This window comes from Siniperca chuatsi, linkage group LG9 (assembly GCF_020085105.1).
Source record: "Siniperca chuatsi isolate FFG_IHB_CAS linkage group LG9, ASM2008510v1, whole genome shotgun sequence".
Lineage (NCBI taxonomy): Eukaryota > Metazoa > Chordata > Actinopteri > Centrarchiformes > Sinipercidae > Siniperca > Siniperca chuatsi.
In genome coordinates this window covers 21,244,953-21,269,970 of record NC_058050.1, presented here as the reverse complement: position 1 = coordinate 21,269,970, position 25,018 = coordinate 21,244,953, and the positions used below count along the sequence as shown (strand labels likewise).

General features: G+C 40.1%; 3 protein-coding genes across 7 annotated transcripts; all 3 read left to right on the top strand.

Annotated features, from left to right (window-relative positions):
* Window positions 1-7,146: 7,146 nt before the first annotated feature.
* On the top strand, window positions 7,147-11,569 carry LOC122880994 (nuclear receptor coactivator 7-like). 2 transcript variants are annotated; one of them, XM_044206602.1, is made up of 7 exons: window positions 7,147-7,303; window positions 8,218-8,413; window positions 9,115-9,267; window positions 9,422-9,574; window positions 9,689-9,784; window positions 10,079-10,152; window positions 10,279-11,569. In XM_044206602.1, the coding sequence occupies exons 1-7, from the start codon at window positions 7,278-7,280 to the stop codon at window positions 10,415-10,417; spliced, it is 837 nt and encodes a 278-aa protein (XP_044062537.1). In that variant the 5' UTR covers window positions 7,147-7,277; the 3' UTR covers window positions 10,418-11,569. The 2 variants fall into 2 exon arrangements, with proteins under 2 accessions (XP_044062537.1, XP_044062538.1); XM_044206603.1 differs by lacking the exons at window positions 7,147-7,303; window positions 8,218-8,413 and adding an exon at window positions 8,464-8,898.
* A 409-nt stretch (window positions 11,570-11,978) lies between these two features.
* On the top strand, window positions 11,979-16,225 carry LOC122880993 (nuclear receptor coactivator 7-like). Of its 3 annotated transcripts, XM_044206600.1 has the most exons (7): window positions 11,979-12,031; window positions 12,190-12,385; window positions 13,093-13,245; window positions 13,970-14,122; window positions 14,237-14,332; window positions 14,626-14,699; window positions 14,937-16,225. In XM_044206600.1, exons 1-7 carry the CDS (start codon window positions 11,994-11,996, stop codon window positions 15,073-15,075), a joined length of 849 nt encoding a protein of 282 aa, XP_044062535.1. In that variant the 5' UTR covers window positions 11,979-11,993; the 3' UTR covers window positions 15,076-16,225. The 3 variants fall into 3 exon arrangements, with proteins under 3 accessions (XP_044062535.1, XP_044062534.1, XP_044062536.1); XM_044206599.1 differs by lacking the exon at window positions 11,979-12,031 and having other exon boundaries at window positions 12,107-12,385; XM_044206601.1 differs by lacking the exons at window positions 11,979-12,031; window positions 12,190-12,385 and adding an exon at window positions 12,399-12,876.
* A 4,916-nt stretch (window positions 16,226-21,141) lies between these two features.
* LOC122880995 (nuclear receptor coactivator 7-like) lies at window positions 21,142-24,717 on the top strand. Of its 2 annotated transcripts, none has more exons than XM_044206605.1 (6): window positions 21,142-21,326; window positions 21,584-21,736; window positions 22,460-22,612; window positions 22,727-22,822; window positions 23,116-23,189; window positions 23,427-24,717. In XM_044206605.1, exons 1-6 carry the CDS (start codon window positions 21,255-21,257, stop codon window positions 23,563-23,565), a joined length of 687 nt encoding a protein of 228 aa, XP_044062540.1. In that variant the 5' UTR covers window positions 21,142-21,254; the 3' UTR covers window positions 23,566-24,717. The 2 variants fall into 2 exon arrangements, with proteins under 2 accessions (XP_044062540.1, XP_044062539.1); XM_044206604.1 differs by having other exon boundaries at window positions 21,176-21,368.
* Window positions 24,718-25,018: the final 301 nt, after the last annotated feature.

Below are 25,018 nucleotides of genomic sequence, written 5' to 3'. Positions count from 1 at the left end.
GTTCAGTCCTGTTTTATTATCATTTAGACACGTACACTGTTGACTTGCATGCATGTACACCTAAACAGATGAGGATAACTTACGTATAAATACACACTCAAATCAGATCAAATCTAAGTAGGCAGCACACACGTAGACAAACACACATCCTGCACCTACCCACATGCATACACTACGTGAGGTTCAGCACTAACCCCTAATGGACTTTTGGATAGTTGGAAATCAATGTCCCCGCAGGGTTCAACTTGTGGTCATGTCACTTTAAATGACCTCTGCACTGCTTCATTTTAGCTTCATGCTGACTCCAGAAACACACAAAGCTAAATATTGCAGTCAAGATGGATACTTGAAGATGATAAAATATGATTAAAGCACAGGCTCAAAAATAAAATCTTTGGGGTCCACTTTAATAATTTTGGAAATATGGTTCACACAATAATTTTAAAATAATCTAATCGCATCCATTGTGGTTGTTGATTATAGTATCTTTTTCTATAATAAGATACTAAAATGTTATAATGACAAATATTCTGATTATTATAACATTCCAATTTATTTCACTTCTTTCACACACACATACAGGTATTTGGGGGGGGCGGTGACTAATCCGCCATGTTGTTGGAGGTGCAAACAAACAGATCATCTGCGTTGACGTCATTCAGGTTATCACTGAAGTATTTCTATTTTTGTCAAGCGCATAATAAATTTAAAATCCAGTCATTTATTAGCAGTCAGATTTTCTAACAAGTAGTCATCTGCTAAATGTGCCCCTTTTAGGACAAAAAAATCATAAGTAAAGAAAAAAAGAGGTAACAGTTTGTAATAAATTTTCAATTGCAGAGGACCGTGAGGACCATTTAACCAAACGTCACCAGGCAAAGTGTCGGTACTAGGGTTGCCAATGTCCTGAAATGGAAATACGGAGTGAACTCACTTATTTTAGATGTTTTATCAATCAAGAGGGAGCACAGAAATGTAATCAGATGACATGCTGACATATGTACCGCAAAAAAGGCATAAATATCAACTCAGTATCTTCTTTGCACTCTCAAAAAGGCACCTCCTTTGTTTTCACCTCCAACAATATGGCGGATGATATTGAGCGGTATTGTGGGTAGCATGTGATGTCACTGTAGGTGAAAGAATGAAACCTTACTAATTATAGATAAGTTAGTCTGTCATTATAACAAAATATGATTCTATATGGTTCTAACAAAGCTGATGTGGTATTGTGTTTTATTGAGAAAAAGATGTCATCATAACAAGACAATCTACATTGTTATAACATGTTATAATGATTTTCCGTGTGAAAATTCGGCCTTTAAGTTCCATGTAGAGTTGTCTTGTATGATACATTCACTATTACTCACTAAAATGCATAGTTTGTATCCGTTAGATCTAAATAATGTGCTGAATGCATTTCCTTTCTCGTAAAACATTTGCAAGGCTGATTATTAGATTTTTAAAAAAATCATGCATTGTTAACATTCATGTTTAGCTTCCAGTAGTCGTATTCACTGCCTTTGCGGGCACATTGCTATACTTCTTTGCGTGTTACTGCCACTAACTGTCAATCAGCGAAACAGCATGAAAAAGACAGCAGGAATGCGCATCGCATCGTCCACATGCTCACCCACAATGCATGATACAAACAGAACTTTTGCCTTTTACTAATTCTAAGCAATTAATTAAAAACCAACATTCATTTATCTTTTCCTATAAAAAATATTTATGCCTTTTGTGACATTATATCAGCAGTGGGAGAAAGCGTTAGTAACAGACGAACAGCAATGAGCTCTCCTGTTTTGCTTTCTCTGCATCTCTGAATAGACATAGCTCTTCAGACAAACCACAAAGGTGATAAACTTTGTGCTTTTAAAATAAAAAACAATGACCATATTTAGCAGGCAGTAGTGGTCAGAGAGGTATTTGCTTGTGTCTGGTGTTACAATATGTAGAATTTGAAGCTTGATGTTGGTTATGTTGTATCACAGTCATTTGCTTCCCATGTTGAGGGGAGTTAGTAGTCAGTATTATCGCCTACAGCACAAGATGTATTCAACAAGCAAAATACAATTATTATTTTTATTGTTTAGACATACCGTGTGCTCTCTGTATATATTGAGTGATTCTTGCTTTCTAGGTGGCTCACTAACTTCTACAGCTGCACAGACTGATCTAATGTACTGGGTTTGAAGACAGTTTCCACAGTGATAAGGCTACATGCTGGTTCATTTTAGAATAAAACATTGAAGTAAATACATTGCACTTTGGGCCTTTAGTATTACATAATTTGGCCACTGTGTCATTTTCTACAATTACCAGAATCAAACAAGTAACAGCTTAATGGATTGCATTGCACTGCAGGGCCAATTTCATTTGAACATTTGAACAATGAAAAATTGCCAATGTGAAATGAATAATCTTCACTATCATAAAATCTTGCTGGCTTTCTTGTAAATACCCTTGATATTTTTCAAAACAAAATGACAGTGATTTTATGTTAAATGTTGGTGGTAAGAGGGTGGTCTTGCAACAGCACATAGAGACCTATGAGGTATCTTAAATCTCTATCAAACAAAACAATGGCATCAATCTTTGGATTTATCTACCATTGATAGTCACTCTGGCTATAGATTTCTGAAAAGCCAACATACTCTTTCAGCTTACTCATGCACAACTGTTAATGTTGCAGAAGCACACTTACTTTCAACTCTATTTTTATAATAAACAAATGAAATAAAAAATATTTTCTTTTATTTGTTTATTTAACAGGAACAGTGAAAAGTCATTGACTGTCCCAGAGTTAGCTAGATAGCTAAATTTCATCAGCAGTCCCTGGGCAAATCCAAAAAATAATTATGGCATCAAATGGTATAATTCAGACAGGGGTACAGAGAATAAAGCACTTTCCATTTAAAACATTACAAAAAATGAAATAGAATACTCTATGTTTTAGTACTTTGTAGTTAATGGTCACGTGATTGCTTATGCCTCAGCCATGATTTCAATTGTGATTTAAAACTAGACAGAGTAGAGCATTGTCTGATAGTGCTGGGTATTGTGTTCCTAAAGTTTGCAGCTCTAATGGAGAAAGCTGACCAGACAAATTCAGTGGACCGGTGGTGTGGTAGATGCTCTTGTTTGCCTGATGTAATATGAGCATAGTGAAACAAACTAATTTTGTACATTAATCAGGAGTTTGCAAAGTAGACAAAATTATCAAAGGTAAAAAGGTTGTACTTGGTAATTATATGACAGTGATGATAACTTGTAGGCTTTTTGTCCAATATTTTCAGAGTTCTTTTGTATAAACTATGCATGGGCCTAAGAATGGCCCAACTTGTATCTACAAGTCATCAAATGCACTGATATTCCAGGCTCCAAAAACCAAATGCCTGTAGGAGTTAACAAGCCCTAATACATCATACAGTGATGCTTGTCTGTGTGTGTGCGTATGTGTACTGAACCCAGAGAAACGAGCATGCTGGCTCTTAGAGGTATTTCCCATGTCTGGTTGGAAGCGTGCACGGGACAGAGAGGATTTACAGGAATTAGAGGAGAGGTGAAGCAACAACGGCTCTGCAACAACTAATAGCACAACCTACTGCCAAGAAAATGACGAAGGCGTGTTGTGTAGTGTGTGTGAGGATGTGTGCATGTGCTGAATACACACACCATTTCCTGGACGCCCATAGCCTCTGGGACAAGACTCAAACAATATCTAATGATATGTGCACATTTATACAGAAACGTTTTCATTTTCTTGGACACAATTGTTTGCAGTTACAGTGGAAGGAATTTGCCACTTTTATCAATATGACCATTACCTTATCTCTGAGTCACTTTGTCTCACTATCCTGCCCTAAAAAGAGAACTCATCAAAAGATTAAAAACCATTTGTGCTGTACTCAGAGTGGCCCAACAGCTATATGACCTCATGAGTGAAAAACAAACAAAGAGTAAAATAAAAAAATTACACAATCACACTTATCAATATATACATATGTCTCCCTCCGTCATTTACAGATGCAGACATTGGACATATAATGGATAGAGTATTTAACTTATAATTTAAAGAGAGGGTAGGGTTGTGTGGATTATCATTCTATGACTCGCCTTTTGTTGGAATATATCCTTAATGTTTCACATTATATTAATTAATTTCTCCATTAATTGTCCAACATTTTTCATCTTCTTTAAGTTCAGTTGCAGAGTTCAGCTGCAAAAAATTTTCTTGGTTGCTTTGATGACAGGAAATGCAGCAAGCCATGTAGGTGTGTTACAATTTTGATGAAATCACATTTTTAGTAGGAACCAAAACAGAAACTTAAGCTGTCGTGGAGAGCAGAGTCCTAATTTTGATTTGAAGATGAAGGTAGATTTCCAAAATTATAAGCAACAAATGCCTCTCTCAATGCCATGAAATTTTAAACAGGCAAGTCTTCCCACTAATATGGTGCATTGGACAGACAACGCTCAAAATACGCTCCCAGAGCAGCAATGCAGAGGAACCAGAACATAATCTCAACATAATGTCATCAGCATCACCCGGCAAATTAGGAATTACATGATAAATTTTAATTTGATAAATAATAAAAACGGACTTGAATGGGTCATTCAGTAACAGTGGAGAGTTCTTCTGCATATGTGTGTGCACATATATAAGACTGACACGTATACATGCATGAGGTGTGCATCTATGAGTATGGGTGCATGCATGTCTGCTGGTGTTTGCACGTATGCATCTGTCTTTTTAAGTGTGTTTATCTGTATATCTATGTGCCTGTGTGTTTACTTAAGGATTTTGTCTGAGTATCAGACTGGACACTGTCTCAAATTGATCTCCTCCATGCTATTTCTCTTGTGTAAGAACATCATGGCTGATTGTTGACCCTGATGTGTCCCTATTGTAATCTCCTGACCTGATAGCTACATGAACAAACCTGTGTTTGAGCACTGGAACCACTATCATTTTGTAATTTAGCAAGTCCTGTCATTGTAATTAATATAACTTTAAAGAAGATGTACTTGTACTTGTCCTTTTACTGTAAATGTCTTAAATTAGTAGAATACGTTTTTTTCCATCAAAAATACTTCATAAAGTGTGTGTAAAATATTATCTGCTGAGGTAGAGAGAAGACTGTACAAAGATCTAGTCATAAAAGTGAAGATATTTGGAAATAACACCCTCAAAGCAGCTCTCGCAAATACGATTACTACTTCAGCAGCTCAGCGTGTTCAGAAGATCTGGCCCATTGAGAAGTCTGTTTATTTGTGTTTACCCTGTTAATCCTTATAACCACAGACAGAAGAAACACACAACTTTGTGATTCTGTTTGAGCATTAGCATAGAGAGATAGTAGCCAACACTGGAAACTGATCAAGTCTGAATGACTAGTATTGAACATTGATCATTTATGAATGGTCAACACTGCAACACTGCTGTTTGCTGCTTTGATTAAATCTTGGTATGAAGGCTTGAGCCTGAGAGTAATCCTGATAGAGTGGAGACTGTTAAGATAAAGGCCTCAAAAGATGCAGGGAGATAGAGTTGAGATGAGTTTATGTAACCATCAGTGTCATTGTGTGCACTCAATCACCACACAAAAAACCAATGGCAAAGTAAACTCAGACACACATACATATACACACCATGAACATAAACAGTAGTTGTCTGCTGTTGAATTAAGCCAACACATTCCTGTCAAACCATTTATCATTAAAAAATCCTGAAATCCTTAAAAACTTCCAAATCTAATGACAGCCTTGCTCTGAGTGCATCTCTTCTTAATGATCTCTACATTCAGACTACAACCATTCCTTTATGCACTGTTCATCCCTATTCTGAAAAACAGGATAAGACTGGCCAAACAAAAAAGACACGGATGCAAGATCAATGCGATGTGATGTATAAAATACTCAATTACAAGTAAATGTAACTTCAAAATTGTACTTAAAGGAATAGTTAATAGACATTTGGGGAAATACACCTATTCGCCTTCTTGTCGAGAGTTAGATGAGAAGATAAATACCACTATCATGTCTGTATGATAAATATGAAGCTACAGCCTCTTAGCTTAGCTCAAATCCTGGAAACAGCTGAAAATATCTAGCCTGGCTCTGTATAAAGGTAACAGCACTTCTAAAGCTTACTAATTGACACGTTACATCTTGTTTATTTAATCTGCACAAAAAACCAAAGTGTAAAAACAACTGAGAGTTATGTGCGGGATTATTTCTTGGCTGGGCGCAGTGACTTCCTGAAGACTCATGTAGGCTTAAACATACATAATAACACAAGCCCCGGTAAAACCATAACGTGTTATTTTCACACTTCTGTTTTTGTACAGATTAAACAAACAAGATATAATGTGTAAATTAGTGAGCTTCAAAGGTGCTGTTACACAAAATGTCAAACTATTCCCTTAACTAAAAGTATAAAAGTACTCATTATTCAGAAAGGCCTCTATCACTGTCGTATTATTATATATTATTTGAATGTTTTTACTGATGCATTTACATGTAACCAGCATTTTCATGTTGTCTCTGGTTGAGATTAAGCTAATTTTAACTACTTCATTAATATTGTTACTTTAATGTACTGTATAACAATGCATTGTCTTTTATATGCTTATTATAGGTCTTTAATCTAAACCTAATCCGTAACTGTAGCTGTAAAATGAATTTAGTTGAGTAATTTCCCCTGAAATGTAGTGGAGAACCAGAAAATGGAGATGCACAAGTAAAGTAAAAGTACCTCAGAATTCACTTAAATGGAAATGTAATTAATTTACTTTTCACTGCTGATGGGATGGGAAAAAAGACCAGACATCCGGGAAGACTGAGAAACAGAAACACAGACAAGAAGGCACAATGAAAAGACGATAAAACTGACAGACTGACAGGCCTTTATCTTTCTGTCAAGCCACCTCATTCAGTCACTGAGCCACTACCTTGACACAGTAACTGTCTGAACTCCAGCCAAACTTAAGGACGGGGACCCAGAGCAGGTTAAGTTAATGTGTTACCAACATTGGCTTTCAGGCGCCATTGTGAAATCCTTGTGTGAATATGTGCAGGCCATGTAGAGCTCTCAAGGGAGAAAGGGAGGGTTTATGTTCAAAGGGGCTTATCTCAGCAATTGATCCGCTGGTATAAAATGCTGCCGATGGCAGAGACTCAGTGGACATGCTGCTTCAACGCTGAACCTTCAAACCATCTACTCTCTCCTTCTCCTTACAATTTACCATCAACGCCTTCCTCTTCATTCAACCATGGGAGTTGCGTACAGTGTTGGAGAGTAAGTGAAACAAATCAACAAGAGGTCCTGAATATGGTGTTGTTATCTGGAGTTGAAACAGACAGTATTTTGGTTTGCCTCTTTCAACCAATTGAAGCAAGAAAATGTGAGCTTAGAATTGCATAAACCATTTAATTAGAGCATTTTAAATCCAATCTTGTCAGTCCATTGTAGAAAGAGGTTGCTGCAGTACAGATTGATCTGGAGGCCACAGTCTTTGAGATAATGTGTGTGTGTGTGTGTGTGTGTGTGTGTGTGTGTGTGTGTGTGTGTGTGTGTGTGTGTGTGTGTGTGTGTGACAGGAAGAGAGGAAGAAATGGAAGGAAAGAGAAAGAGAGAGACTTGATTGAGGTTAAACATTGTACAGTAGTATGCAGCAGAATACATCACAAATAACTCAAAAAAAGAGGTTCTTAACTTTCAGTTATGCTCTCGGATATCCTCAGTCTGGAATGATTAATGCTTAAAACATTCAAAGCATGCTTCACTTTCCTGCTGTTCATATCCAGGCATGTCTCAACAGATATTAGAGACTAGAGTGGCATTTGCGCAACTTTTTTAGTTTTCTCTTTCATGGGAAATAGAGGTTGGGCCAACTGTCATTAATGCTTTGAAATTGCAACAACATTACATGCTCAGTATAAGTATAAGAATTATTTACTGTATTGCAGTTAAGATGATGTAACATACAGTGATTCTGCTTTAGTTGAATTATTTTCTTTTATTTTCTGATTACATTATGTCTTTGTAACTTCATAGCTGTGTTGGAATGATGAAGCTTTGCTTTTCAAATGAAAAACTATTCATTTTAGCCATAGCAAGTCACATGAACAAACAAACCATAATCTATTTAGATACCAGATACAATGATTATCTGTAAATAAAAAGTGCACTTTGTCCTTTTGCTTCTACAGGGTTGACCACCTCTACACCTTCTTTGTACAGTGGTCACCAGAAATCTACACTAAGGGAAACAAGAAGCACTGCCAGCCCCGCTTCCTAATTAGAGAGAAACATCAGAACCGCTATCTGGTAGTGGAGAAGAACAAGGTGGCTGTGATCAACAAGCTCCTCAGTAACCCTGTCAACCCCACTGCTAAAAACTGGGAGGTAAGGTTTGCACGAACACACACACACGTGATTTAAGATGAAACAAAAGCCCTTTGTGGCTCTTTAACTACAGGTTAACATTAGGGCAAGACAGAAGCGCTCTACAGTTTAAACATGTGAAGAGAAAAACCTATCCCGATTTACAGTAACTGAGGCACTAAAGTACTTGGCAGTTATGGGAAATCCCACCACCTCTATATATGGACATCCTCTCCCCTTCCAGCGTTCTGGCTTCATTTTCTTGAGAAAAGCTGTTCATTGTCGGGGCTAACCAATGAGAAGCCCCTGCACTCAAGTTTCCAACCAATGGCATTTCAAACACAGCGAGTTAAAGAAGCCCAGAGGGTATAAAAGGGATTTGGTTAACAAAGATGTGGTACTGCAGAGTGCAGAGCTTAACAGAGAAATCAGGAGCTATGAAGCTGATGTCAGAAAATATCAAGGTTCTTTATTTTGCCTGTGACTGTGTGGAGCCCTATGTTGAGGTAGGACTACTACGGTGCATGTTATCATGTCAGGAGATATACTGCATTTACGGGGTAAAATAAACTTTACTTTGGGGGTAAAACATGTTTGTTTTGTCAGCCTCCAACCACCCACTTTTTCAGAAAAACAAAAGTAGGACATGTGAAAAGTGAGAGTAGGAAAAAGTTTGATAATATGTGTTTCCTAACCGATTTGTTGCATGTTGTGTCCTCCAGATTATCACAGTGAATGACTCCAAGCGCCGCCTGAGTCTGTGTAGCTCGGAGGACTCTGAGGCAGAGGAGCCCGAGTACCAGGACGAAGTTGAAGAAGTTCTCCCTGTCCTGGGCGACCACAGCCAGCTGTTGGATGACCACCACCTAAAGAGAGTAAGTTATACCATTAACAGTTCAAAATAATCTAAGTAGACGTTTTGGCAATGATTACAGCCATCAACAAACGTTCCGACTTGATGAATTGTGATAATTATTTTTATACCTTTTTAGTACGACATCCTTTGATTGACAACTCCTTTTCCACCAGCTTGCTCCTCACATGCCAGCAAGGACCCAGGGCCATCCATGGCAACTGGTCTACAGCACAGCCACCCATGGGAGCAGCCTGAAGACTCTGTACAGGAATATGGCTGACCTGGACAGCCCCGTGCTGCTGGTCATCAAAGACATGCACAAAAAGGTTTGCATCTTTAGCTTAACTCTCCAACACTTTTCAATACACAAATGTAGTCACACTGATTAACAGTATATCTGTGGGTACTCCTTTAATGACCTGGTGTCTTGGTCTTTTCAGGTGTTTGGGGCTTTTTCTTCCGATCCATTCAGAGTCAGTAAATACTGCTATGGCACAGGAGAAACCTTCCTGTTCAGCTTCAACCCCGACTTCCAGGTAAGAATGGAATTGTTTTTTGTTACCTATAGTCTGGTTACAAAATCATATCTACCAGCAAGTCTGAGAACTGGTGTATTTTTATGACAAGAAAAGACTCATTTGCAGTAAAGTTTGCAACCATTTAAGAGCAATTCTCTATCGTAGGAAACTAAATACAATCTCAGGAAAGTACTAACTTTCAGAGAAGGATAAAAAAGACATTTTTGTTATGTAAGAATTTCACATATTTTGAAACTTGTGCACTGGGTTTGAGTAGAAGTTTCTTATGTCTCATATTTGGCGTTTTCCCAGGCATACAGGTGGAGCGGCGAGAACGACTACTTTGTGAGCGGCAACTTGGAATCTCTGCAGATTGGTGGAGGAGGGTAAGTTATCGGGTTATTGATTTCCCCTATAAAATATAGACGTGCTCACCAAAGGAAAAGGCAGCAGTTATGTCCGTTAGTGTCATAAAGTAATATAAAGTGCTATTTTCTTTTCTTGGTCTGTAGGGGCGGATTTGGCCTGTGGCTGGATGCTGATCTGTACCATGGTTCAAGCTTTTCCTGTCCCACCTTCCACAACGAGTCTCTCTCCACACAGGAAGACTTCATTGTACAAGACCTCGAAGTTTGGACTGTGCAGAACTGAGGAGAGAAAATCTGAAAAGACGAGATGAAAACAAAGAAGGAGCCACCATCCTGTCTGGAGTTACAAACTTCTAGACTTCAAGGGGCTCGTGTGGTTTAGCCACTACTGTACAAAATCTGTACGTGGAGCGGCTGCTATCATCTGTGCACCCGGCTCAGAGAAGCCCACATACAGTATGAAGCCTGTTCTAGTGGTTCTTGGGCTGGACTTTGTGTTCATGCTGGTTTGGTCTGTGCCTGATGAAGACAAGTGGCAAGATGAAATCCTGTGATTCAGGGTCCTGCTGCTTTAAACTACTGGCTATTCATCAGTAGCCGTGTGCTAAGCCCAGTAAGTAACTGGCATCTGAAGCTTGGGTTGTTCACAGTAACACTGTTGGATAAAACGTTTGGAACTGCTGTAAGCACATTCAGGATTTAAGGAAATTGTTTTCTTAATTTCTGTCTAACATGAATGTGATTGTGAAATTTTAAAATGTATGTTTACAGTATGTATCTCTGTGTGTATAAGTGTGCATGTGTTCTATTTGCTTTCATGGCCCCAAGGTTTATGAAACATACTTAGCACATAGAGGGCCATGTAAATCTTTAAGACAGAAAAGGTTAAATAATTAATTCGTGGTAAAAACACTGTACCATGATAGGACCCACAATGGCCTATCTGGACTCTAATCGTACAGTTTTTTCTTACATGAGGTCTGGTTTTAAAGTTCTTTATTTGAAAACTATAGGGCAGATGAAGAACTATCCACTCAGGCTAAAAAATAAAAGTATAGAGTTGCACTATAAACAGCTTATTATCTGTAATTTGTGCCGTTTGTGGAGGAAGTGACCTCAACTGTTAACTGTCATGTCTGTTTTTAGACTCAAGACTCATGGAAGCATTTAAAATCTTTTACATCTTTTACTATTTATATATTTAAATGCATTTTAAAGAATGTAACAGGAAAGCTAAGCCAAATTTTGTGTTGTTCCTGTTTGTCTGTTTGTTTTGCATTTCTTTATATTTGTGTGTAAACCAGAGTCTACCAGGCGGTGCTGGCACTGCCAAAGTTGTTTTGTGGAACCACATTAAAACTTTGTCTTTCCTGGTGAAAGACAAAGACTTCAGAGCATTCCTTTTTTTATTATGAATAAACCCCTTAAAACAACATCGCTTTTCCACTGAGGAAGCTGTTTTTCATGCTACAAATAACGCTACGGAATAGACTACATATACGAATTGTCATATTTGTGTGACTCTAATCTCTAGCTGCGTCCGTGTCTCTCACTGCTGCTGTACTTGTGCTGTAATATGGCATAGGTACAGACAGAACAAACACACAAGCATATATTAGGATAAACAGAACAACCACAAAATATTTTTTCTTGTCGAAAATTCACACAAAAAGAGGGAACAATAGAGTAGAAGTAAATAGTAAATTTGTAATACTGCAAGCTTGCAGTTTCCCACACAATAGGTCTTTGCAACTTTAGGAACTGCAGGCAGCTGAAAAGGGACTCCCCATCCAACGAAGGGAGTGTAGTTTGCAGTGTCACACGCTTACGGGACACCATACATGGAACGATCCTGTTCAATGGCCTGCACTCAGTCTTCAGCCACCGAACGAGGCAGGTGGGATTTTCCATAACTGCCAAGTACTTTAGTGCCTCAGTTACTGTAAGGCTGGGATACCAAAATACCAAAGCAAATTCCTTATAGGCTATGCTAAATCTAAAACTTGGCAATAAAGCTGATTCTGAAACGTGCACTTTGTCCTTTTGCTTCTACAGGGTTGACCACCTCTACACCTTCTTTGTACAGTGGTCACCAGAAATCTACACTAAGGGAAACAAGAAGCACTGCCAGCCCCGCTTCCTAATTAGAGAGAAACATCAGAACCGCTATCTGGTAGTGGAGAAGAACAAGGTGGCTGTGATCAACAAGCTCCTCAGTAACCCTGTCAACCCCACTGCTAAAAACTGGGAGGTAAGGTTTGCACGAACACACACACACGTGATTTAAGATGAAACAAAAGCCCTTTGTGGCTCTTTAACTACAGGTTAACATTAGGGCAAGACAGAAGCACTCTACAGTTTAAACATGTGAAGAGAAAAACCTATCCCGATATACAGTAACTGAGGCACTAAAGTACTTGGCAGTTATGGGAAATCCCACCGCCTCTATATATGGACATCCTCTCCCCTCCCAGCGTCCAAGAACCGGTTTCATTTTCTTGAGAAAAGCTGTTCATTGTCGGGGCTAAGCAATGAGAAGCCCCTGCACTCAAGTTTCCAACCAATGGCATTTCAAACACAGCGAGTTAAAGAAGCCCAGAGGGTATAAAAGGGATTTGGTTAACAAAGATGTGGTACTGCAGAGTGCAGAGCTTAACAGAGAAATCAGGAGCTATGAAGCTGATGTCAGAAAATATCAAGGTTCTTTATTTTGCCTGTGACTGTGTGGAGCCCTATGTTGAGGTAGGACTACTACGGTGCATGTTATCATGTCAGGAGATATACTGCATTTACGGGGTAAAATAAACTTTACTTTGGGGGTAAAACATGTTTGTTTTGTCAGCCTCCAACCACCCACTTTTTCAGAAAAACAAAAGTAGGACATGTGAAAAGTGAGAGTAGGAAAAAGTTTGATAATATGTGTTTCCTAACCGATTTGTTGCATGTTGTGTCCTCCAGATTATCACAGTGAATGACTCCAAGCGCCGCCTGAGTCTGTGTAGCTCGGAGGACTCTGAGGCAGAGGAGCCCGAGTACCAGGACGAAGTTGACGAAGTTCTCCCTGTCCTGGGCGACCACAGCCAGCTGTTGGATGACCACCACCCAAAGAGAGTAAGTTATACCCGGAGATATTTCGCGTTTCCATTGGCAAAAGTTGTGGATGGCACCAACAGAACCACTCCACTCCGTCCCGTTCTTTCCTTAGCGCTCTGCTGAGGCTGCAGCCAGAGTCGTCTCGTCGTCTGCGCTCTGATGAGGGATTTCTCTCCTGTGTTTTCCAGCAGTTTTTTGTCTGGCTGCCTGCAGCCTTTTGTCAAACAAAGCTTGTCTCCTTGTTGTAGGCGAATAAACAAACACATATGTGCGTAGCGAGTGTGTGTACAAGTGAGCGAGAGAGAGAGAGAGCTGCAGAGAAGTGATGGTGAAGGGAGCAGAGGCAAAGGTTAGCAGTAAGCTGTCAATCTGGCAGTAAATGTACAGTGTAGGTTACAGTGTGCCACTTAATAAATGCTGCAGCTTCTCAAGACCAAGCAAAGTCTCGTCTGTTGTTTTCCAACTGCAGGAAAAGTGAAGGGGTTAGCCCCGAAGCACCGGCGACCGCCCCGCTTGCATTTTAAGAATAGTGTCTGCGGTGGAAACGCAAAGCAGATCTAGGGTTTAGGTACGGGTTTAAGGGTAGGCCACTAAACCGAGTGTTTGGTGGAAAAGCGGCTTAACCTAACGATTTGGCAATGATTACAGCCATCAACAAACGTTCCGACTTGATGAATTGTGATAATTATTTTTATACCTTTTTAGTACGACATCCTTTGATTGACAACTCCTTTTCCACCAGCTTGCTCCTCACATGCCAGCAAGGACCCAGGGCCATCCATGGCAACTGGTCTACAGCACAGCCACCCATGGGAGCAGCCTGAAGACTCTGTACAGGAATATGGCTGACCTGGACAGCCCCGTGCTGCTGGTCATCAAAGACATGCACAAAAAGGTTTGCATCTTTAGCTTAACTCTCCAACACTTTTCAATACACAAATGTAGTCACACTGATTAACAGTATATCTGTGGGTACTCCTTTAATGACCTGGTGTCTTGGTCTTTTCAGGTGTTTGGGGCTTTTTCTTCCGATCCATTCAGAGTCAGTAAATACTGCTATGGCACAGGAGAAACCTTCCTGTTCAGCTTCAACCCCGACTTCCAGGTAAGAATGGAATTGTTTTTGTTACCTATAGTCTGGTTACAAAATCATATCTACCAGCAAGTCTGAGAACTGGTGTATTTTTATGACAAGAAAAGACTCATTTGCAGTAAAGTTTGCAACCATTTAAGAGCAATTCTCTATCGTAGGAAACTAAATACAATCTCAGGAAAGTACTAACTTTCAGAGAAGGATAAAAAAGACATTTTTGTTATGTAAGAATTTCACATATTTTGAAACTTGTGCACTGGGTTTGAGTAGAAGTTTCTTATGTCTCATATTTGGCGTTTTCCCAGGCATACAGGTGGAGCGGCGAGAACGACTACTTTGTGAGCGGCAACTTGGAATCTCTGCAGATTGGTGGAGGAGGGTAAGTTATCGGGTTATTGATTTCCCCTATAAAATATAGACGTGCTCACCAAAGGAAAAGGCAGCAGTTATGTCCGTTAGTGTCATAAAGTAATAAAAAGCAAGACCATAAAATAATTATTTAACTGCTTCCTGTGAGATATATGGGATTACAGTACCTGTTATCTGAGAGCATAGAACATTAACACATTTTAAAAGATTTGACATTAAAGTGCTATTTTCTTTTCTTGGTCTGTAGGGGCGGATTTGGCCTGTGGCTGGATGCTGATCTGTACCATGGTTCAAGCTTTTCCTGTCCCACCTTCCACAACGAGTCTCTCTCCACACAGGAAGACTTCATTGTACAAGACCTCGAAGTTTGGACTGTGCAGAACTGAGGGAGAAAATCTGAAAAGACGAGATGAAAACAAAGAAGGAGCCACCATCCTGTCTGGAGTTACAAACTTCTAGACTTCAAGGGGCTCGTGTGGTTTAGCCACTACTGTACAAAATCTGTACGTGGAGCGGCTGCTATCATCTGTGCACCCGGCTCAGAGAAGCCCACATACAGTATGAAGCCTGTTCTAGTGGTTCTTGGGCTGGACTTTGTGTTCATGCTGGTTTGGTCTGTGCCTGATGAAGACAAGTGGCAAGATGAAATCCTGTGATTCAGGGTCCTGCTGCTTTAAACTACTGGCTATTCATCAGTAGCCGTGTGCTAAGCCCAGTAAGTAACTGGCATCTGAAGCTTGGGTTGTTCACAGTAACACTGTTGGATAAAACGTTTGGAACTGCTGTAAGCACATTCAGGATTTAAGGAAATTGTTTTCTTAATTTCTGTCTAACATGAATGTGATTGTGAAATTTTAAAATGTATGTTTACAGTATGTATCTCTGTGTGTATAAGTGTGCATGTGTTCTATTTGCTTTCATGGCCCCAAGGTTTATGAAACATACTTAGCACATAGAGGGCCATGTAAATCTTTAAGACAGAAAAGGTTAAATAATTAATTCGTGGTAAAAACACTGTACCATGATAGGACCCACAATGGCCTATCTGGACTCTAATCGTACAGTTTTTCTTACATGAGGTCTGGTTTTAAAGTTCTTTATTTGAAAACTATAGGGCAGATGAAGAACTATCCACTCAGGCTAAAAATAAAAGTATAGAGTTGCACTATAAACAGCTTATTATCTGTAATTTGTGCCGTTTGTGGAGGAAGTGACCTCAACTGTTAACTGTCATGTCTGTTTTTAGACTCAAGACTCATGGAAGCATTTAAAATCTTTTACATCTTTTTACTATTTATATATTTAAATGCATTTTAAAGAATGTAACAGGAAAGCTAAGCCAAATTTTGTGTTGTTCCTGTTTGTCTGTTTGTTTTGCATTTCTTTATATTTGTGTGTAAACCAGAGTCTACCAGGCGGTGCTGGCACTGCCAAAGTTGTTTTGTGGAACCACATTAAAACTTTGTCTTTCCTGGTGAAAGACAAAGACTTCAGAGCATTCCTTTTTTTATTATGAATAAACCCCTTAAAACAACATCGCTTTTCCACTGAGGAAGCTGTTTTTCATGCTACAAATAACGCTACGGAATAGACTACATATACGAATTGTCATATTTGTGTGACTCTAATCTCTAGCTGCGTCCGTGTCTCACTGCTGCTGTACTTGTGCTGTAATATGGCATAGGTACAGACAGAACAAACACACAAGCATATATTAGGATAAACAGAACAACCACAAAATATTTTTTCTTGTCGAAAATTCACACAAAAAGAGGGAACAATAGAGTAGAAGTAAATAGTAAATTTGTAATACTGCAAGCTTGCAGTTTCCCACACAATAGGTCTTTGCAACTTTAGGAACTGCAGGCAGCTGAAAAGGACTCCCATCCAACGAAGGGAGTGTAGTTTGCAGTGTCACACGCTTACGGGACACCATACATGGAACGATCCTGTTCAATGGCCTGCACTCAGTCTTCAGCCACCGAACGATCTGAATAGAAATATTGAGACAAAGCAAATCAGAATTGCTGGTGCTTTTGTTACACGTTACTGTTTCTTCATCCATAACAGCATGCACTGAGTGAAAGGCAGACTACACTCTAACAGGCTGCCAGTCTATCACAGGGCTTACACACAGTCAAACACATTGACACCTATGGGCATTTTCATGTTACCTGACTTGCATGACTTGGACCTGCGTGCCCAGATGAAACCCATGAAGACACAGGCAGGGAGGAGTTATTAGATGAGCCAAGGGGCCCCGGGGCTTTAAGCGAGAGCCTCTGTTTGAAGTGACAATTTAAATCGCAGGGCATATGTAGGCCACAAAAAGACCACATTAGAGTCATTAAAACAATTTAAATGTATGTTTGACAGCAGAATAGTCCTACTTAAAGATATCAGAACCTGCATCACAGGTTTCCTTTGATGCTTTGTATAGCATGTTATAGTATTTTGTATGATATGAGGTGTCACTTCAAGTCTCTGAGGAAGGTTTGTAGAAACAAAATAGTTTCAAGCAACAGTAAAACTTTAGAGAGTTTAGAGGTTGACCTGCAAAATACCATAGAAAAAGATGCAAAACCACAACGAATCACCCAGTAGTGTGGGTGCCCTGGTAGGTAGGAGGGAGCCTTTTACGTCTGTACCCAGGGCTAACTGTCTGCTAACTGCTAAAAGTCCACAGAAAGGCCAAAAACATTACACTGTCAAAAACATTTATTCAGCCTATTTCTATTTTCCATCCTTAATGCTGTTCGCTTCAGACCTCAGAATCTTTATGGCCACTGCTATTCACATGTCTATTTTAAGGTACTCTGCCTTTGCCAAATTAGCTCTCAATCTCCCCTTTGTAACTGGACCACATAGTCACAGGAACAACTGTTTTTGGCCAAAAGTCTCTGCTGGAGTTAGGCTAGGCTCAAATGTAGCCTAGGTCCTTTTTGCTGTAAGGAAACAGTCCACAGAGTCATCAACTCTCATTACAATGTGACTGAAATTTGAATTAAAACATAGGGAGGGCAAATTCTAAGCACTGTTTGTACAAAATACTGAGGGAACCTGATGTTTTCATGAAGCACACTGATAAACTGAATCCAGGTAGGGACCAGTGTGCCAGAAGAGGGAGATAGAAAAGTTAGAAGGATTTTGTTGACGTTATACAGTTGGTCAACAGGTAAAACAAGTTTCCAATAAGTTGACCTGCATTGCTCTCTGGTGGCAGTTTTCATCCCTTACACTAGCGGTTCTCAACCCTATTTAATGCCAAAAGCTAGGCTGCCTGAAAATATATGTCTATATATGCATTAAAAATATAAAGAAACATTTACTAGTAGACTAATTAGCAATAAAATCGGATAGTCTAAAAATCTGCACGGAGAACAATTTGCTGGTTACAGACTACTCATTGCAGGTGTCACCGACCACCTGAAGACATGGAGATCCGCTTCAGGGATTCCCGTCTGGGTGGTGCAGACCCTTCAGGCTGAATGACTTGACTGAATGCGAGCTATCCAGGAGCATCTTTTCCACGACGAGGCCCGGGCTACTTTCTGCACCTCCAGGTGCATGGGGCAGCATGTGGGTCAAATATGCCAAGTATTACCCGGCTCACTGGGAGAAGACCAGACTGCTTCTTCTTGCTTTCCCAACAACATACAGTATCTCGTTGAGCAGGACTTCAGCCAGGTCATCCAGTTCAAGTAGCCTACGCTTAGACTTGGACAAGTGGCCTCAAGCCACTACAGTTAATGGCTAACCTCTCTGCAACCTGCAGTGAAGAAACTGGCAGAGAACCACCAAGTGCAGGGCTCACACTAACACACACTAATTTTCAAAGAAATTAAGCTTATTTCCTTTGAAAGTTAAGATAAATCCTGCTTTTTCCAGTAGCCTCAGGCATTATCCTTGGTAGACTGCTCTTGTTTTCCATTGGAACAAAGAATGCTTCTTGTTTTTCGTCATTACTGACTGGCTGCTGTTTGTGATCAATAACGACACCTAACTAAAGTTTGATTGTCAGATTTCTAAATCCAATCTTCTAAATTTATATGTGCATGGAAGCAAGTGGGCGTTATTTTTATTTTATTTCCATTGTAGAAAGATATTGTTGCAGCGCATCTTGATCTGGAAGCTGAAGATGGTTTTTGTGTGTATTGTCAAAGTAGGTTTAAATGTATGGAGGGTTTGAATATTTGTCTCAATATTTCTATTCAGATCGTTCGGTGGCTGAAGACTGAGTGCAGGCCATTGAACAGGATCGTTCCATGTATGGTGTCCCGTAAGCGTGTGACACTGCAAACTACACTCCCTTCGTTGGATGGGGAGTCCCTTTTCAGCTGCCTGCAGTTCCTAAAGTTGTAAAGACCTATTGTGTGGGAAACTGCAAGCTTGCAGTATTACAAATTTACCATTTACTTCTACTCTATTATTCCCTCTTTTTGTGTGAATTTTCGACAGGAAAATATATTTTGTGGTTGTTCTGTTTATCCTAATATATGCTTGTGTGTTTGTTCTGTCTGTACCTATGCCATATTACAGCACAAGTACAGCAGCAGTGAGACACGGATGCAGCTAGAGATTAGAGTCACACAAATATGACAATTCGTATATGTAGTCTATTCCGTAGCGTTATTTGTAGCATGAAAAACAGCTTCCTCAGTGGAAAAGCGATGTTGTTTTAAGGGGTTTATTCATAATAAAAAAAGGAATGCTCTGAAGTCTTTGTCTTTCACCAGGAAAGACAAAGTTTTAATGTGGTTCCACAAAACAACTTTGGCAGTGCCAGCACCGCCTGGTAGACTCTGGTTTACACACAAATATAAAGAAATGCAAAACAAACAGACAAACAGGAACAACACAAAATTTGGATTGTTACATTCTTTAAAATGCATTTAAATATATAAATAGTAAAAAGATGTAAAAGATTTTAAATGCTTCCTTGAGTCTTCCTGAAAATATTGTCCATTTATGCAAATAGGCAAGCAGGTGTGTTACTTTCTAAAAACAGACATGACAGTTAACAGTCAACATAGGGCTCCACACAGTCACAGGCAAAATATAGCACCTTGATATTTTCTGACATCAGCTTCATAGCTCCTGATTTCTCTGTCAAGCTCTGCACTCTGCAGTACCACATCTTTGTTAACCAAATCCCTTTTATACCCTCTGGGCTTCTTTAACTCGCTGTGTTTGAAATGCCATTGGTTGGAAACTTGAGTGCAGGGGCTTCTCATTGCTTAGCCCCGACAATGAACAGCTTTTCTCAAGAAAATGAAACTGGTTCTTGGACGCTGGGAGGGGAGAGGATGTCCATATATAGAGGCGGTGGGATTTCCCATAACTGCCAAGTACTTTAGTGCCTCAGTTACTGTAAATCGGGATAGGTTTTTCTCTTCACATGTTTAAACTGTAGAGTGCTTCTGTCTTGCCCTAATGTTAACCTGTAGTTAAAGAGCCACAAAGGGCTTTTGTTTCATCTTAAATCACGTGTGTGTGTGTTCGTGCAAACCTTACCTCCCAGTTTTTAGCAGTGGGGTTGACAGGGTTACTGAGGAGCTTGTTGATCACAGCCACCTTGTTCTTCTCCACTACCAGATAGCGGTTCTGATGTTTCTCTCTAATTAGGAAGCGGGGCTGGCAGTGCTTCTTGTTTCCCTTAGTGTAGATTTCTGGTGACCACTGTACAAAGAAGGTGTAGAGGTGGTCAACCCTGTAGAAGCAAAAGGACAAAGTGCACGTTTCAGAATCAGCTTTATTGCCAAGTTTTAGATTTAGCATAGCCTATAAGGAATTTGCTTTGGTATTTTGGTATCCCAGCCTTACAGTAACTGAGGCAGGTGGGATTTTCCATAACTGCCAAGTACTTTAGTGCCTCAGTTACTGTAAGGCTGGGATACCAAAATACCAAAGCAAATTCCTTATAGGCTATGCTAAATCTAAAACTTGGCAATAAAGCTGATTCTGAAACGTGCACTTTGTCCTTTGTTTACAGGGTTGACCACCTCTACACCTTCTTTGTACAGTGGTCACCAGAAATCTACACTAAGGGAAACAAGAAGCACTGCCAGCCCCGCTTCCTAATTAGAGAGAAACATCAGAACCGCTATCTGGTAGTGGAGAAGAACAAGGTGGCTGTGATCAACAAGCTCCTCAGTAACCCTGTCAACCCCACTGCTAAAAACTGGGAGGTAAGGTTTGCACGAACACACACACACGTGATTTAAGATGAAACAAAAGCCCTTTGTGGCTCTTTAACTACAGGTTAACATTAGGGCAAGACAGAAGCACTCTCTACAGTTTAAACATGTGAAGAAAAACCTATCCTGATTTACAGTAACTGAGGCACTAAAGTACTTGGCAGTTATGGGAAATCCCACCGCCTCTATATATGGACATCCTCTCCCTCCCCAGCGTCCAAGAACCGGTTTCATTTTCTTGAGAAAAGCTGTTCATTGTCGGGGCTAAGCAATGAGAAGCCCCTGCACTCAAGTTTCCAACCAATGGCATTTCAAACACAGCGAGTTAAAGAAGCCCAGAGGGTATAAAAGGGATTTGGTTAACAAAGATGTGGTACTGCAGAGTGCAGAGCTTAACAGAGAAATCAGGAGCTATGAAGCTGATGTCAGAAAATATCAAGGTTCTTTATTTTGCCTGTGACTGTGTGGAGCCCTATGTTGAGGTAGGACTACTACGGTGCATGTTATCATGTCAGGAGATATACTGCATTTACGGGGTAAAATAAACTTTACTTTGGGGGTAAACATGTTTGTTTTGTCAGCCTCCAACCACCCACTTTTTCAGAAAAACAAAAGTAGGACATGTGAAAAGTGAGAGTAGGAAAAAGTTTGATAATATGTGTTTCCTAACCGATTTGTTGCATGTTGTGTCCTCCAGATTATCACAGTGAATGACTCCAAGCGCCGCCTGAGTCTGTGTAGCTCGGAGGACTCTGAGGCAGAGGAGCCCGAGTACCAGGACGAAGTTGACGAAGTTCTCCCTGTCCTGGGCGACCACAGCCAGCTGTTGGATGACCACCACCCAAAGAGAGTAAGTTATACCCGGAGATATTTCGCGTTTCCATTGGCAAAAGTTGTGGATGGCACCAACAGAACCACTCCACTCCGTCCCGTTCTTTCCTTAGCGCTCTGCTGAGGCTGCAGCCAGAGTCGTCTCGTCGTCTGCGCTCTGATGAGGATTTCTCTCCTGTGTTTTCCAGCAGTTTTTGTCTGGCTGCCTGCAGCCTTTTGTCAAACAAAGCTTGTCTCCTTGTTGTAGGCGAATAAACAAACACATATGTGCGTAGCGAGTGTGTGTACAAGTGAGCGAGAGAGAGAGAGAGCTGCAGAGAAGTGATGGTGAAGGGAGCAGAGGCAAAGGTTAGCAGTAAGCTGTCAATCTGGCAGTAAATGTACAGTGTAGGTTACAGTGTGCCACTTAATAAATGCTGCAGCTTCTCAAGACCAAGCAAAGTCTCGTCTGTTGTTTTCCAACTGCAGGAAAAGTGAAGGGGGTTAGCCCCGAAGCACCGGCGACCGCCCCGCTTGCATTTTAAGAATAGTGTCTGCGGTGGAAACGCAAAGCAGATCTAGGGTTTAGGTACGGGTTTAAGGGTAGGCCACTAAACCGAGTGTTTGGTGGAAAAGCGGCTTAACCTAACGATTTGGCAATGATTACAGCCATCAACAAACGTTCCGACTTGATGAATTGTGATAATTATTTTTATACCTTTTTAGTACGACATCCTTTGATTGACAACTCCTTTTCCACCAGCTTGCTCCTCACATGCCAGCAAGGACCCAGGGCCATCCATGGCAACTGGTCTACAGCACAGCCACCCATGGGAGCAGCCTGAAGACTCTGTACAGGAATATGGCTGACCTGGACAGCCCCGTGCTGCTGGTCATCAAAGACATGCACAAAAAGGTTTGCATCTTTAGCTTAACTCTCCAACACTTTTCAATACACAAATGTAGTCACACTGATTAACAGTATATCTGTGGGTACTCCTTTAATGACCTGGTGTCTTGGTCTTTTCAGGTGTTTGGGGCTTTTTCTTCCGATCCATTCAGAGTCAGTAAATACTGCTATGGCACAGGAGAAACCTTCCTGTTCAGCTTCAACCCCGACTTCCAGGTAAGAATGGAATTGTTTTTGTTACCTATAGTCTGGTTACAAAATCATATCTACCAGCAAGTCTGAGAACTGGTGTATTTTTATGACAAGAAAAGACTCATTTGCAGTAAAGTTTGCAACCATTTAAGAGCAATTCTCTATCGTAGGAAACTAAATACAATCTCAGGAAAGTACTAACTTTCAGAGAAGGATAAAAAAGACATTTTTGTTATGTAAGAATTTCACATATTTTGAAACTTGTGCACTGGGTTTGAGTAGAAGTTTCTTATGTCTCATATTTGGCGTTTTCCCAGGCATACAGGTGGAGCGGCGAGAACGACTACTTTGTGAGCGGCAACTTGGAATCTCTGCAGATTGGTGGAGGAGGGTAAGTTATCGGGTTATTGATTTCCCCTATAAAATATAGACGTGCTCACCAAAGGAAAAGGCAGCAGTTATGTCCGTTAGTGTCATAAAGTAATAAAAAGCAAGACCATAAAATAATTATTTAACTGCTTCCTGTGAGATATATGGGATTACAGTACCTGTTATCTGAGAGCATAGAACATTAACACATTTTAAAAGATTTGACATTAAAGTGCTATTTTCTTTTCTTGGTCTGTAGGGGCGGATTTGGCCTGTGGCTGGATGCTGATCTGTACCATGGTTCAAGCTTTTCCTGTCCCACCTTCCACAACGAGTCTCTCTCCACACAGGAAGACTTCATTGTACAAGACCTCGAAGTTTGGACTGTGCAGAACTGAGGGAGAAAATCTGAAAAGACGAGATGAAAACAAAGAAGGAGCCACCATCCTGTCTGGAGTTACAAACTTCTAGACTTCAAGGGGCTCGTGTGGTTTAGCCACTACTGTACAAAATCTGTACGTGGAGCGGCTGCTATCATCTGTGCACCCGGCTCAGAGAAGCCCACATACAGTATGAAGCCTGTTCTAGTGGTTCTTGGGCTGGACTTTGTGTTCATGCTGGTTTGGTCTGTGCCTGATGAAGACAAGTGGCAAGATGAAATCCTGTGATTCAGGGTCCTGCTGCTTTAAACTACTGGCTATTCATCAGTAGCCGTGTGCTAAGCCCAGTAAGTAACTGGCATCTGAAGCTTGGGTTGTTCACAGTAACACTGTTGGATAAAACGTTTGGAACTGCTGTAAGCACATTCAGGATTTAAGGAAATTGTTTTCTTAATTTCTGTCTAACATGAATGTGATTGTGAAATTTTAAAATGTATGTTTACAGTATGTATCTCTGTGTGTATAAGTGTGCATGTGTTCTATTTGCTTTCATGGCCCCAAGGTTTATGAAACATACTTAGCACATAGAGGGCCATGTAAATCTTTAAGACAGAAAAGGTTAAATAATTAATTCGTGGTAAAAACACTGTACCATGATAGGACCCACAATGGCCTATCTGGACTCTAATCGTACAGTTTTTTCTTACATGAGGTCTGGTTTTAAAGTTCTTTATTTGAAAACTATAGGGCAGATGAAGAACTATCCACTCAGGCTAAAAAATAAAAGTATAGAGTTGCACTATAAACAGCTTATTATCTGTAATTTGTGCCGTTTGTGGAGGAAGTGACCTCAACTGTTAACTGTCATGTCTGTTTTTAGACTCAAGACTCATGGAAGCATTTAAAATCTTTTACATCTTTTTACTATTTATATATTTAAATGCATTTTAAAGAATGTAACAGGAAAGCTAAGCCAAATTTTGTGTTGTTCCTGTTTGTCTGTTTGTTTTGCATTTCTTTATATTTGTGTGTAAACCAGAGTCTACCAGGCGGTGCTGGCACTGCCAAAGTTGTTTTGTGGAACCACATTAAAACTTTGTCTTTCCTGGTGAAAGACAAAGACTTCAGAGCATTCCTTTTTTTATTATGAATAAACCCCTTAAAACAACATCGCTTTTCCACTGAGGAAGCTGTTTTTCATGCTACAAATAACGCTACGGAATAGACTACATATACGAATTGTCATATTTGTGTGACTCTAATCTCTAGCTGCGTCCGTGTCTCACTGCTGCTGTACTTGTGCTGTAATATGGCATAGGTACAGACAGAACAAACACACAAGCATATATTAGGATAAACAGAACAACCACAAAATATTTTTTCTTGTCGAAAATTCACACAAAAAGAGGGAACAATAGAGTAGAAGTAAATAGTAAATTTGTAATACTGCAAGCTTGCAGTTTCCCACACA